This window comes from Dendronephthya gigantea, unplaced genomic scaffold (genome assembly GCF_004324835.1).
Source record: "Dendronephthya gigantea isolate DGI-Jeju-01 unplaced genomic scaffold, DenGig_1.0 000192F, whole genome shotgun sequence".
Taxonomy (NCBI): Eukaryota; Metazoa; Cnidaria; class Anthozoa; order Malacalcyonacea; family Nephtheidae; genus Dendronephthya; species Dendronephthya gigantea.
The window spans coordinates 123,508-136,099 of NW_021163202.1; the positions used below are offsets into that span (position 1 = coordinate 123,508).

At 37.4% G+C, this 12,592-nt stretch overlaps 1 protein-coding gene across 3 annotated transcripts in view; it reads right to left on the minus strand.

The window, feature by feature from the left end:
* Window positions 1–12,592, minus strand: part of LOC114538959 (sushi domain-containing protein 2-like) — a 75,463-nt gene that overhangs the window by 47,584 nt on the left and 15,287 nt on the right. Inside the window, exons 12-13 of one of the 3 annotated variants that reach the window (XR_003688832.1) lie at window positions 8,106–8,314; window positions 7,881–7,953 (exon numbers count right to left, since the gene is read on the minus strand). The exons of 1 other annotated variant lie outside the window; for it this stretch is intronic. Coding sequence is in view for 1 of the 2 variants with exons in the window: in XM_028559797.1 (XP_028415598.1) it covers window positions 9,087–9,274 (188 nt within the window). In the remaining variant the exon portion in view is untranslated. Of the gene's footprint in view, window positions 1–7,880; window positions 7,954–8,105; window positions 8,315–8,676; window positions 9,275–12,592 lie in introns of those variants that run through there. One more of the 3 variants, XM_028559797.1, reaches the window with a different exon arrangement.

Consider the following 12,592-nt stretch of genomic DNA (forward strand, 5'->3'; position numbering starts at 1 on the left):
TTTAAACTCTTTCCAGTGTTTTATCTGTTATTTGATTCCACATTTCATATAGTGTTTTCGAAACATTTTTTTAAAAAATAATTTGCAAAATGACAGTTAAATTGCTGACGTTTTTCACTGAAACACAAACGTTTCGTCTTAGCCAATCAGGAAGTTGCTGATTACCAGTCTACACTCGTTCGCATTTCGCGCATGCGCACAAGTACCATGACCATTGAACGTCCATGACATTTGGGCAACTTTGGATTCCCCTATGTTCTCCCGGGTCCTGGGTGTAATTCCTAATCTCCGGGCGGAATTAGTACCCTCGCACGGTGCTCCGCACCGGCTCGGGGATAACATTTTTAAAAACCGGTGTATCTGTAAAAACCTGGATCTAATTCAAGTAATTATAGTATATAATTATATTGTATTGTATTATATTGTATTGTTTACATGCTGCCATGTTGAATTCATTTTCTGCCAGGCGCTAAATTTGGCAAAACCACCCCAAGCACCCCCACGCGCTCGCGTTTTTTTTAGCTGACCGCTATACAATAACTGAGTGCAACATTATTTTTACTATTAAAGCGCCTGGGTACGAGGCTGGGAAAACAACAGCAAAAACGTAACACTGCATACTTGTTGCTTTTCCACGAATGCAGTATGATAAAATTCTTTATAAAACTCACTAATAATTCAGAATCAGTTTGGCCTATGAAATCAATCCTGAGAAGTCACGTGTTGTAAGGTTCCATTATAATGCCAATTACAGTACTGCTCAGAAGTAACCTAATGCGACGAACGCGTTCAGAACGCGTTCCCGAACGCGTTCCGAACGCGTTCCGAACGCGTTCCGAAATGCGTTCCGAACGCGTTCCCGAACGCGTTCCCGAACGCGCTCCAAACGCGTTCCAGTGTTTTCACTTAGATGCTTCGTGTGCCTTCGGAAATTCCGAATAAATTATCGAACAGCCAGTCAATATGCTTATGCTACGGTTCGTTAATTCCGCTTTCAGCTTGCAGGACAAGCGCTATTTTATTTCACGTAAAAATAAGCGCATTTGTGACCTGTGTATCTCATTCGAAAATGATACTGATATGTAGGTGGAATCTTGAGAAATTCGGACTTGATGCATGGTTTTAGGATATGTTATGCTTAACCAAAGCCAGTATTTGGCTGGGAAAACGCTGTTAAAATTAGATGACTCTTATCACCGTCTTTGATCAAAGAAACTTTCAGTAGTTAAACCATTGTTTTTAGTTCTTATTTTGTATTCATTTAAACAGTGTATACAGTAGTCACGGTAATTACCGTATTTCGAATTTTATTCATATCATACTGTGCCTTACATGTAAAACAATTGATGTTCTGAATTCAAACTGAATTCAAACAAATCTGTTTCAAACGAAGGTCTGAATTATAATGATCGACCCATAATTTGTAATGCTCGTCAGAGAATTCTTTATATAATGTTTCATTCATTCGGACTACAATATGCCCATATTTGAAATAATTTAACATATAATCAATCGCGGGCGCTTATATTCCTGGAAGGGAAACCCGCGCGCAAAGCGCCGATCGATGTGTGATAATTTATGACCGGACATTAGGGTAAGTAAGTAATAAATTCCAAAAATTTATAGATAAGATAATCGTTACGACTAAAAAGAATGCTCAAAATAAATTAAAAGCAGAGCTATATTATTATTTAAAATCCTAGAATTACAATGGTTGTAATACTCTGATGATAGATCATCAAACATCGTGAAACTCGGACCGAAACCTTGTCTATGCCTCCCCAGTGTAGATCAAACACAAAATATTCGATGTGCAAATATTCCATGAGTTTGAGTGAGTGTGTGAAAGCCAAAATCTTTCGCACGAGAGAATAGTTCATATATATGTTCTCATAAACGCAAGTATATTTATTTACTTGTTCTTTCAAATGCAAGAAAGTGTAAGTTCATTTTTTGTTTTCCTAATGCACCCAAGAGTTTTCATATAATATATCGAATTTTAGTTGAGGTTAAGCTGGTCGACGTCGTATAAATGTTGACGAGTTCCAACTAGTTATGACGCTGCCGCAAATCTAAATATAATTCCTAATTATAATTTTGTACACTCTTTGTGGTAGAGTCAAATATGAGTTATTAATTCAATAATAAGACCATGTAATAATTATATTCCACATAAGTGGTCACTGATGGGTAAGGGTAAATCAATTATGAATTTGGGCACTCCACTTGATGCACGAAAATTCTAGAGTTTTTTAAGGGTCTTAATTTGGAGTGCAATTATACACACCTCAAATTCAAGCCAGGAACAGTTGATGGAAAAGTGAGTCAACTATGGATCCTTCGGCAGGAATCGAACCTACGCTTTTGCGATGCCGATGCAATTAATGCTCTTGCCACTGAGCTACAGAGGTAGCTGACAAGAGCAAGCGTGGTTAATGTGTATATGATGGTAATGCCGGAAATAGGTGAGGGTAAATCAATTATGATTTTGGGCACTCCACTCGATGTGGGTAAATTCTAGAGGTTGAAAGGGTCTTAATTTCGAGTGGAATTATACACATTTCAAATTCAAACCTGGAACAGTTGATGGAAAATGTTCAAATATCGGTCCTCCGGCCGCAATCGAACCTACAATCATAGAAAAATTGTCTGGAGAAGCATATGGATAAAGAAATTACAGTGACAAATATTTACATATCATTCATAAACTGCCCTCCCCCCCTCCCCGAAACAATGTTGATAAAAACTTGAATTGTTATGCAACAGGAGAGCAGAGAATACGAGTTATACGACTGCACATGCAAAAAGATCTTTGATAGATCTAAAATTCGGCCATTATAAATAGCGTCTGCGTGTTTTTTTTGTCGAGTAGGATTGTATTTATTTCTGGCATTACCATGCATTCTTTAATCCGAAGCGGACGAAGGAAGCCTTGGAGCCGAAGAAGGACAAGCCAGAGAATACTCCCGATTTCCCGCCAAAAATAGAGGCGGGAAAGGAAGAAGTTGTCAACAAGGAGCTAATTAATGGCTATGTTAAAATCAAAGGCGAAAGTCGATCTGTTATTAAAAGTTTGTCTACCACTGGTCTAGCAATCGTTCCTGTCAAAGTAAATTTAGCCAAGGGCACAAACAAGACGATTGAAACGTACGCGTTTTTAGACAGTCGTTTAGTTCACATATTCGGGACTATTATGATATCTTTAGCGTCAAAATCGAGCCTTTAGAAATTTTTTACCGATTTTTTATGTAAACATACATGATGGTATAGATTATCGCGTCACCGGCAATAATATTTCACAATAATAAAAACATCGCAAAAAATTTCGGGCAAAAAAAGCCGAAAATCTGCCCCCTAGATTTCAGGGGGAAGGCATTAGGGATTTTTGTCACATTTTCCAATCGCGCTTAGCAACAATTATCGCTTAGAACTTATAAAATTATATTTCACCGATTTTTTTGCACATCCACAACAATTACTCAGGGGCCGGTTGTATGAAGCCGGATAGCGCTACCACGGATAGTGATTTTTTCAATCGCTTTAAAATCGCCTGTTGTTGGGTATAACTTTGATTAAATCTAAGTATTCCTAAATTCAGGATCCTCTTTAACAAAAGTTCGCTGCAAAGCTGAAGTTTTATAGCTATTCAAGCATTTTTAGAAGGGTTGAAAAAATCACTATCCGGTGGATAGCGCTATCCGGCTTTCATACAACCGGCCCCAGAATTATAACAGAATGATAGTATATAAAATTCAGACATTTTAAAGACAACAGAGAAAACATGCATCAATAAACATCGTTCACGGCCCGTTGTATGCAACTCTTAGTTAACTTTAATTACGAAGTCAGTTAAATAAAAAAGTAGTTAGCGTTAACCGTAGTTAAATTTTGATATTGTAAGCGTCAGCCTTTTGATCACGCGGGCAGCATTCCGAAAGCGGGTAATTGAACTTGGTTATTTTCGATATAAAATTGTTAGCATTTGGGAGGATTATCATTTGCAGAGAAACCGTCACTGGCGTAGCCAGCATCGATAATTGGGGGGTCCATATTCATATATTCATGTAAACAGACTGTAAAGACAATTGATTTGAAAAGAAATTAATCCTGCGTATCACGAATATATGAATATGGAACCCCCCCAATTATCGTTCTGGCTACGCCGCTGGAAACCGTTCGCTAGCGAAAGGTTTGGATATATTTTCTTTTGAAATTTGGCAGAAAAATTAAGCTTGACTGTCCTCATTTCAAAATAAAAAAAAATATAAATATATCCTTAGCAGCCATTTTTCGAGCTGCCAGTGGAAACCCATCATAACTAGGAATAGCAGTGTCATATAAATACCAAAGGCAACGTCACTCGGTTAACCTCCAGCTAATGTTTTGAAGTTCAAGTTTCGGTAGTTTTGGTAGTGACGGCAATGAAGAAGCAGAACTTGTGGGCTGCGTGCTAGTAAGAGCTTTTACTTTTTCTAAACCTGCCGAGGCTTGAATGGCATTTAATCGCTAATCGACCGAAACGCTATGCTATTAGTTTGTAATATTATGGCTACCGAGACAATAGGAATACTTTTACAGTCATTCGATGTTTTAGAGTTGTTTTGCATATGTAAATGCATGTAGATATAAGCTGCAGTGGTAATGTGTTTGGCAGTGATATTTGCCTAAGAAGACAGCGAGTATATGTCGGGGCGACGTTTTTCTTTCGTTAAAGAAAAATATGTCATGGAGACACGGGAAGGAATTGTACCAGCGAACACTAGAAGACACACACTGTGAAGCAGAAATTGCTACAACAAATGGTCGGAAGCGAGGGGCATTGAATTTCGCGATTTTGAAGCAGAAGACGATCGATTTCCAACAATTCCAAAACTGGAAGACATTACTATCAATGAAAGAAACTATTGGTTAAGTAGATTTGCGTTGGAAATACGAAAACACGATGGTACTAATTACCGACATGAAGTGCTATACAGTTTGTTTTGTGGGTTAAACCGTGTAATTAAAGGGTAATTGATAAAAGGAGAATAGTCGACGAATAGCGCGAATAGTTGAGGAATAGTGCGAATAGTCGACGAATAGTGCGAATAGTCGACGAATAGTTGACGAATAGTGCGAATAGTCGACGAATAGTGCGAATAGTCGACAAATAGTTGACGAATAGTGCGAATAGCCGACGAAGAGGCACCAGGGGTGCTGCTTTCTTCTCTCGTTGCTTTGGCAGAGAAAAAAATATGTCCCAAACGAGGTAATTGATAAAAGGAGAATAGTGGACGAATAGTGCGAATAGTGGACGAATAGTGCGAATAGTCGACGAATAGTGCGAATATTCGACGAAGAGTGATCAATAATGCGAGTAGCCGGCGATATATGTCTGCTTTCGAGGTAAATAGTGAGTTTCTTCCCAGACGTAAATTCGAAGGAAACAATGAGGCTTGAGGGAAAACAAAACTCACTATTTCCGGAGGGAACATCATATTACTGTATATAGCAACGAAATGATATAACTAAAATTTGAACTTTAAACACTAGTTATATAACGATACTTTAAAAAATAAATACAAGGATAATCAGTGAACTTCCGATACCTTTTAACCTCCAAGTTCACTTGGTAAACCTCATTAAGAAACACAACAGTTAGCTATATAAATCTCAAACAAATAAACAAGAACGGTGTTTAGTCGACAAAGACAATAGTAGCTAATTTAAATCAATTGTACATGCAATCCAGAGGAATGAACATTCATTTTAGTCTCTTCCGAAAAGTTCGCCCACATTTCGTTTGACACCATAACTCGTCCATTGAACATTGGATTCTTCCTCAGTATATGGTTGGGATTTAGGTGATAGTATGTCGCTTGGAAATCCTTCCTAAAAACTAAACTTCCCTGTTGGTCTTTAACCTTGAGTCGCCTGTCATAATGCCTTACCACTTACCACAACATTTTTCGGTTGTTCTCTGTAGCAATCCGCAAAATTCTGACCACAACCGTAACCCTATTATTCGGGGTTACAAGTTTATATTGATATGGGGAGTTGCCTGAGTGTCATGACATAATGCCTGAATAACTGGAGGGCTGTTGAGTTGATAGCTGACGAGGTTGTGATACTTGTGATTGTCCGCGTTGTGTCTGCCGTCGTTTGGGACATATTTTTTTCTCTGCCAAAGCAACGAGAGAAGAAAGCAGCACCCCTGGTGCCTCTTCGTCGACTATTCGCACTATTCGTCAACTATTCGTCGACTATTCGCACTATTCGTCGACTATTCGCACTATTCCTCAACTATTCGCGCTATTCGTCGACTATTCTCCTTTTATCAATTACCCCCAAACGACGGCAGACACAACGCGGACAATCACAAGTATCACAACCTCGTCAGCTATCAACTCAACAGCCCTCCAGTTATTCAGGCATTATGTCATGACACTCAGGCAACTCCCCATATCAATATAAACTTGTAACCCCGAATAATAGGGTTACGGTTGTGGTCAGAATTTTGCGGATTGCTACAGAGAACAACCGAAAAATGTTGTGGTAAGGCATTATGACAGGCGACTCAAGGTTAAAGACCAACAGGGAAGTTTAGTTTTTAGGAAGGATTTCCAAGCAAGTCCAGCGGCGTAGCCAGAACGATAATTGGGGGGGTCCATATTCATATATTCGTGATACGCAGGATTAATTTCTTTTCAAATCAATTGTCTTTACAGTCTGTTTACATGAATATATGAATATGGACCCCCCAATTATCGATGCTGGCTACGCCAGTGCAAGCGACATACTATCACCTAAATCCCAACCATATACTGAGGAAGAATCCAATGTTCAATGGACGAGTTATGGTGTCAAACGAAATGTGGGCGAACTTTTCGGAAGAGACTAAAATGAATGTTCATTCCTCTGGATTGCATGTACAATTGATTTAAATTAGCTACTATTGTCTTTGTCGACTAAACACCGTTCTTGTTTATTTGTTTGAGATTTATATAGCTACCTGTTGTGTTTCTTAATGAGGTTTACTAAGTGAACTTGGAGGTTAAAAGGTATCGGAAGTTCACTGATTATCCTTGTATTTATTTTTTAAAGTATCGTTATATAACTAGTGTTTAAAGTTCAAATTTTAGTTATATCATTTCGTTGCTATATACAGTAATATGATGTTCCCTCCGGAAATACTGAGTTTTGTTTTCCCTCAAGCCTCATTGTTTTCTTCGAATTTACGTCTGGGAAGAAACTCACTATTTACCTCGAAAGCAGACATATATCGCCGGCTACTCGCATTATTGATCACTCTTCGTCGAATATTCGCACTATTCGTCGACTATTCGCACTATTCGTCCACTATTCGCACTATTCGTCAACTATTCTCCTTTTATCAATTACCTAATTAAAGAGAAACGTTCAGAACTGTCTTTGTTTCACTTAACAGCTCTGGTGCCCTTTCAAAAAACTCTTGACGGGCGACTAAAAGAATTGCAAGCTACCCAGAAACCGTTTAAGAAGCAATCTGATGCTATTTCTGTTAACGATGAGACGACAATGTGGGAAAAGGGAGTATTTGGAACACACAGCCCAGAGGTGGTAATTAACACGCTATTGTTTTTTTCGGCGATGCGAGGAGGAAGGGAGCTGCGTTCGTTGACACACGACCAAATTGAATTTGAGGCCAGACGGGGCTATGTGTGTAACATACAGAGAAAAGGTATCCAAGACGAATCAAGGTGGTTTGAAACGGAGAAAAGTTGAACGGAAAGTTGTCCAGCACGTTGAGGATCCACTAGACGAGAAATCATTCAGTTTTATATACCATTTTTACGTGAACAAGTGCATGGTGAGTGCATACTGTCAGCTGTTTTGATTATGTTTTTTTAAATATATTGCAATCAGACTGTTTGGTTTTATACTATTCCTGTTATAGTCCTTAAGATGTCGGTGTTGCTGCATTATTTCTGAGGACTAGAGAAAAATGGAAATATGGTGATGAGCTTTGGTTCGAGAGAAGTCCAAATTGGCCACAATGTACTTCAGAGTCGTTTCAAAGAAATGTGCAGACAGCCTGGTTTAATTGGTAATTTCACTAACCATTCTATACGTGCTACAGCAATTACCTGCATGTATGATTCAGGATTAGCGGAAAAGATGATCATGAAGAGAAGTGGCCATCGTTCAAGCGAAGGCGTTAGGGCATATCAGAGAGAAGACGCAAATGCTGTGATCAAAGTATCGAATGCGTTATCAAGCTCGAAGAGTTCAGTACCTAATACGGGAGAAGCGTCAAGTAGTTGTAATGATAAAACTGAGTCAACACAGTCTGTAGCTATAAGCGAAGAAGATATAGGTTATTAGTAGATGCGGGCATTGACTATGAAAAGAGCCAGTCACAAATAAATATCCCAGGAATTTTGCAAGGCGCAAATGTAGAGAGTGTGAATATTAACATTAATATCAATAGAAAAAAAATTAATGTGTGCTTATTTCTGACTGGGAGATAAATAAAAAACAAAGGCGGGTATTTGGCATATATATTAGGTACGATTAGTTAGTAATCGTCCCTAATGTATATGCATTAAGGACGATTAGTTAGTAATCGTCCCTAATGTATATGCATCGGGTTATTTAGTTGTTAACCAGTACTAGTAAAACAAAGGATTTCGAGGCAGCCATGATATTACTAATATTACTAGCTTCTCGGTAATTATAATCGCAATATATTATTTTCATTCACTTCCTTTAACAGTTGTTAGAAAATAGGTAGAAAAACAGGAAAAAAGCGATATAACATTGCGTTTAATTGTAGTAAAGAAGGGAATACATTCGTAGAAATTCTATCATTGCTCACACATATCTTTATGTAAAATTAATTACTGGTTAAATACTTCACAGCAAAATAGTCTTTTTACGCCTATGTTAGAATACAAGCACATGCAAGTTCAGTGTAAGTTGATATATTCCTATTCTAGAAAATTTAAGCTCTCATAAAAGGTATCGACAAAAGAGAGGCATCATAATGGAGAAAAGATTTTGTTTTATACTTAATTATATAGAGTGCATGCTATTCTACCTGAAAAAATGAACCAAAAACATTTAAACTACTTTATGTAGCTAGGCCCATAAGCATTATTATGATGACTAGAAACATGTGAATTGCCTGAGGCAGAAGATGGCTTCTTGTTGAAACAGCAGCGCTTACAAAATGCAGCAAATACAATGATGAGAAGTATAGCAACAACAGGAATACCAATCACAACTGCATAGAACTTTAACGCTTTTTTATCGTCTGTAATGAACAAAAAAAACATAAAATTTGAATTAATTGTTCAAGGCAGGGAACGAGCGGCTAAATTGTCACAAGACATTATTCTTATTATTCGAATAAACACCGTTTTGTTATGTATTGTTTTGCTCTTGGAGCTATGTAGTATAGTTCAGTATGTAGGTGTGACATGTCGTTGTAACATTTGCCAGTATTTGTATTTAATACACTGATTTTGGAGTTCAAACAGAGTTCTACGCACTGTTCAACAATAAATCTTGATATATCAAACGTGAAACTAAATTCGCAGCTTCAATTATTGCACGAAAGTATATAATTATTGCACACACACAAAACTTAATAAAATAATTTTTTTTGACATATTCCAAAAAAATAATTTAATCTAGAATTTAACTTAAGGAACAGGGGGAGGGGCAAAATACCAATGCATTATATGTATATATACATATATATATATATATATATATATATATATATATATAATTATATATATATATATCGATAAAAAGACCGCGTCGTTTAACATCACATTATGCTTGTAGATAAATTGAGTACGTACTTCTGTAAAACATTGGTAAATTGTTGCTAATTAATTGTTGTTAAATTATTATAAAATATTGCTGAATATACATAAACAGCGAACAAAATCCGACAAATGATAAATCATAATATTGGGACCATTACTCTTCATAATTTATATTAACAATATATCCTCTGTAGTAAACTGTTGTTGTATTCAGTTATATGCTGATGATACGTACACTACTTTATGTCAGCAGTCCTTCGGTAAATGTGATTGAATCTAAATTGTCCGAAGACTTGGAGCGGATTATAACTTGGTTAAATGGAAACTATTTGTTCTTACATTATGAAAAGACGAAAGTGATGTTGGTTGGAACTCATCAGAGATTGAGTAAAGTTACAAACTTCACTGTTAGGGCAATGGATGCTGATAATCAACAAATTACTCTTGAGAGAGTTTATACATTCAAATATCTTGGTGTTATTTTAGATCCAGCACTTACTTGAAATGATCATTCATATTGATTATATCGCCAAAAAGATATCATCAAGATTGGGATTGCTTCGTATGGCACGTAAGATTTTACCAAGACAAGCATGCGTTATACTGTATAATGCGATGATACTGCCATTATTTGACTACTGTTGTGTTATATGGGATAGTTGTGGTAAAACAAATCAACAGTATTTGGACAAACTTCAAAAAAGAGCGGCATGAATCATCGAAGGTCACAGAGTAAACCAAACTGACCTGATCCGCACTCTCAACTGGCAATCATTAAAATCACGAAGAGCCTACCATATATGTCTACTGGTACATAAGTGCCTAAATAATATGGCACCTGAGTATTTATTAGACGAGTTTCATCATTCAGGTGAATTCCAAACATATGACACAAGAAACAGAGACCTACTTCGTCCACCTGCTGCAAGAACCACTAAATATCAAAGTTCATTTAGGATAAATGGTGTAAGAACATGGAATACTCTTCCAAATAATCTTAGAAGTGAACAAAATTTTCTAACTTTTAAGAGACGTCTTAAAAATTACTTAAAAGGACTTTAATTATTAACTTATTCATTTAATTTATATCGTTAAGTATTTGTCCGGATGTAGTATTGTTTTTGTATGGTGTAAGAGTTTGTAATTATCATAAACACAGGGCTCCTTTTAAACCAGCATTTGCTGAATAGGACATCCCTGTTTAAATATTATTAAACTCAACTCATAATTAAGAACTATTTTTAAAGAGTACAACATAGTGTACTTCACCAGCGGCAGTGCACTGAGTTATCGGTCTATTGCATTCAATTGGCGCGTGCATGTTGCTGGTACGGTTATCACTGGCCTAGTGAAAACAACTAGCGTCTCTCTGTTCTATTATCGACGGTATTGCAGAAGAACCTGTGATATTTATATATATACTTTTCCCGTTTCTAATGTTTAGCATGCATTAATTAGAGATAGACTGACCGACAGACCTCCAATTGAGCTACACCCTTGGAAATTCTTGTTTACATTAGTGTCGTAACTTGACGATTTATATCGATGTATTTTCTATTAAAGTTTTTTTTCATGTTTCTACTCCTCGCTTACAATTGTAATGTTATTTTCTTAATCCTTATCTTAATCATATGCATGCGCCGTTCACGTATCCATCATTTCTAAATATACTTAATTGTCACTATACGACATACCTCCCTTTTTGGGAAAGTTTCACTATTCAAAGAATATCAATTGTTAGATGTTAACGAGTGTAAACGTCACTGACTAAAGTGTTCCTCATCCATCTATTCATTCTGGAAGTAGCTAGGCGGTTTTCTTTATCTGGTGGATCTTCTTAAAGGTGGGTCTAGTGGGTTTGGTGGTAAAGGTTATGGCCGGGCTTCTTGTTCTTCACCAGTTGAATTGTGGCGGTATGAAATCTTGTAAGTCTTCATCGTTGATGTGTTCTGCGGTTGGCGCGTTTGGTTGATTAAACTCTTTCACATGGGATGAATTTCGGCGATAGATTTGTCCGGTTTTGCTTCGCATAACAATCTGAGAGCGGTTGATGCTGATTATTGTGAGATGGTCCGGGTTGAACGTTGTTGAAAATTTATTGATATGCGGTTGTTTTAATTGGACCAATTCGTCTTTCTTAAATTGACGAGGTTTGGCTTTTCTTTTCTTTTTAGCTAGCAATTTGGACTTCCGTTTCGAATCTGCATCAGTTTTCTTGATCTCACTGGCAAGTGGGTTGCTGGGTGCTTGTTGGATACTAGGTATCTTGATGCTCAACTCTCGGTTCATTAGAAGTAATGCTGGTGTTTTCCCTGTTGTGCGATAGTTGCGAAGCATTATCGGAATGGATTCCTTCCAATCCTTTCCTTCAACTAAGGTGGTTTGGATAGACTTCAGGAGGATTTGGTTGAATCGTTCCACCAATCCATTCGCCTGGGGCCAGTATTCAGTGACTGTACGTGGTTTGATTCCCCAATCCTTGAGGGTATTTCTGAATTCCACAGAGGTGAAGTAGGTCGCATTATCGGTTTGCAGTGTGATGGGATAGCCACGAGTGGCAAAAACAGAATTTAACCATTTGAGGATTCTTGCTGATGTGGTGGTCGTAACAACTTCTACTTCGACCCATCGAGAGTAGTAATCGATCAAGACTAATGCATAGTCTCCAGTTGGAAATGGACCACAGATGTCGAGGGCTAGATATTCCCAGGGGCCACTCGGTAGTGGAGTCGAGTTGAGTGGGGTTGGTTGGGTTGGTTGACCAGTTACTTGACAAGGGTTACAGCATTTAACGA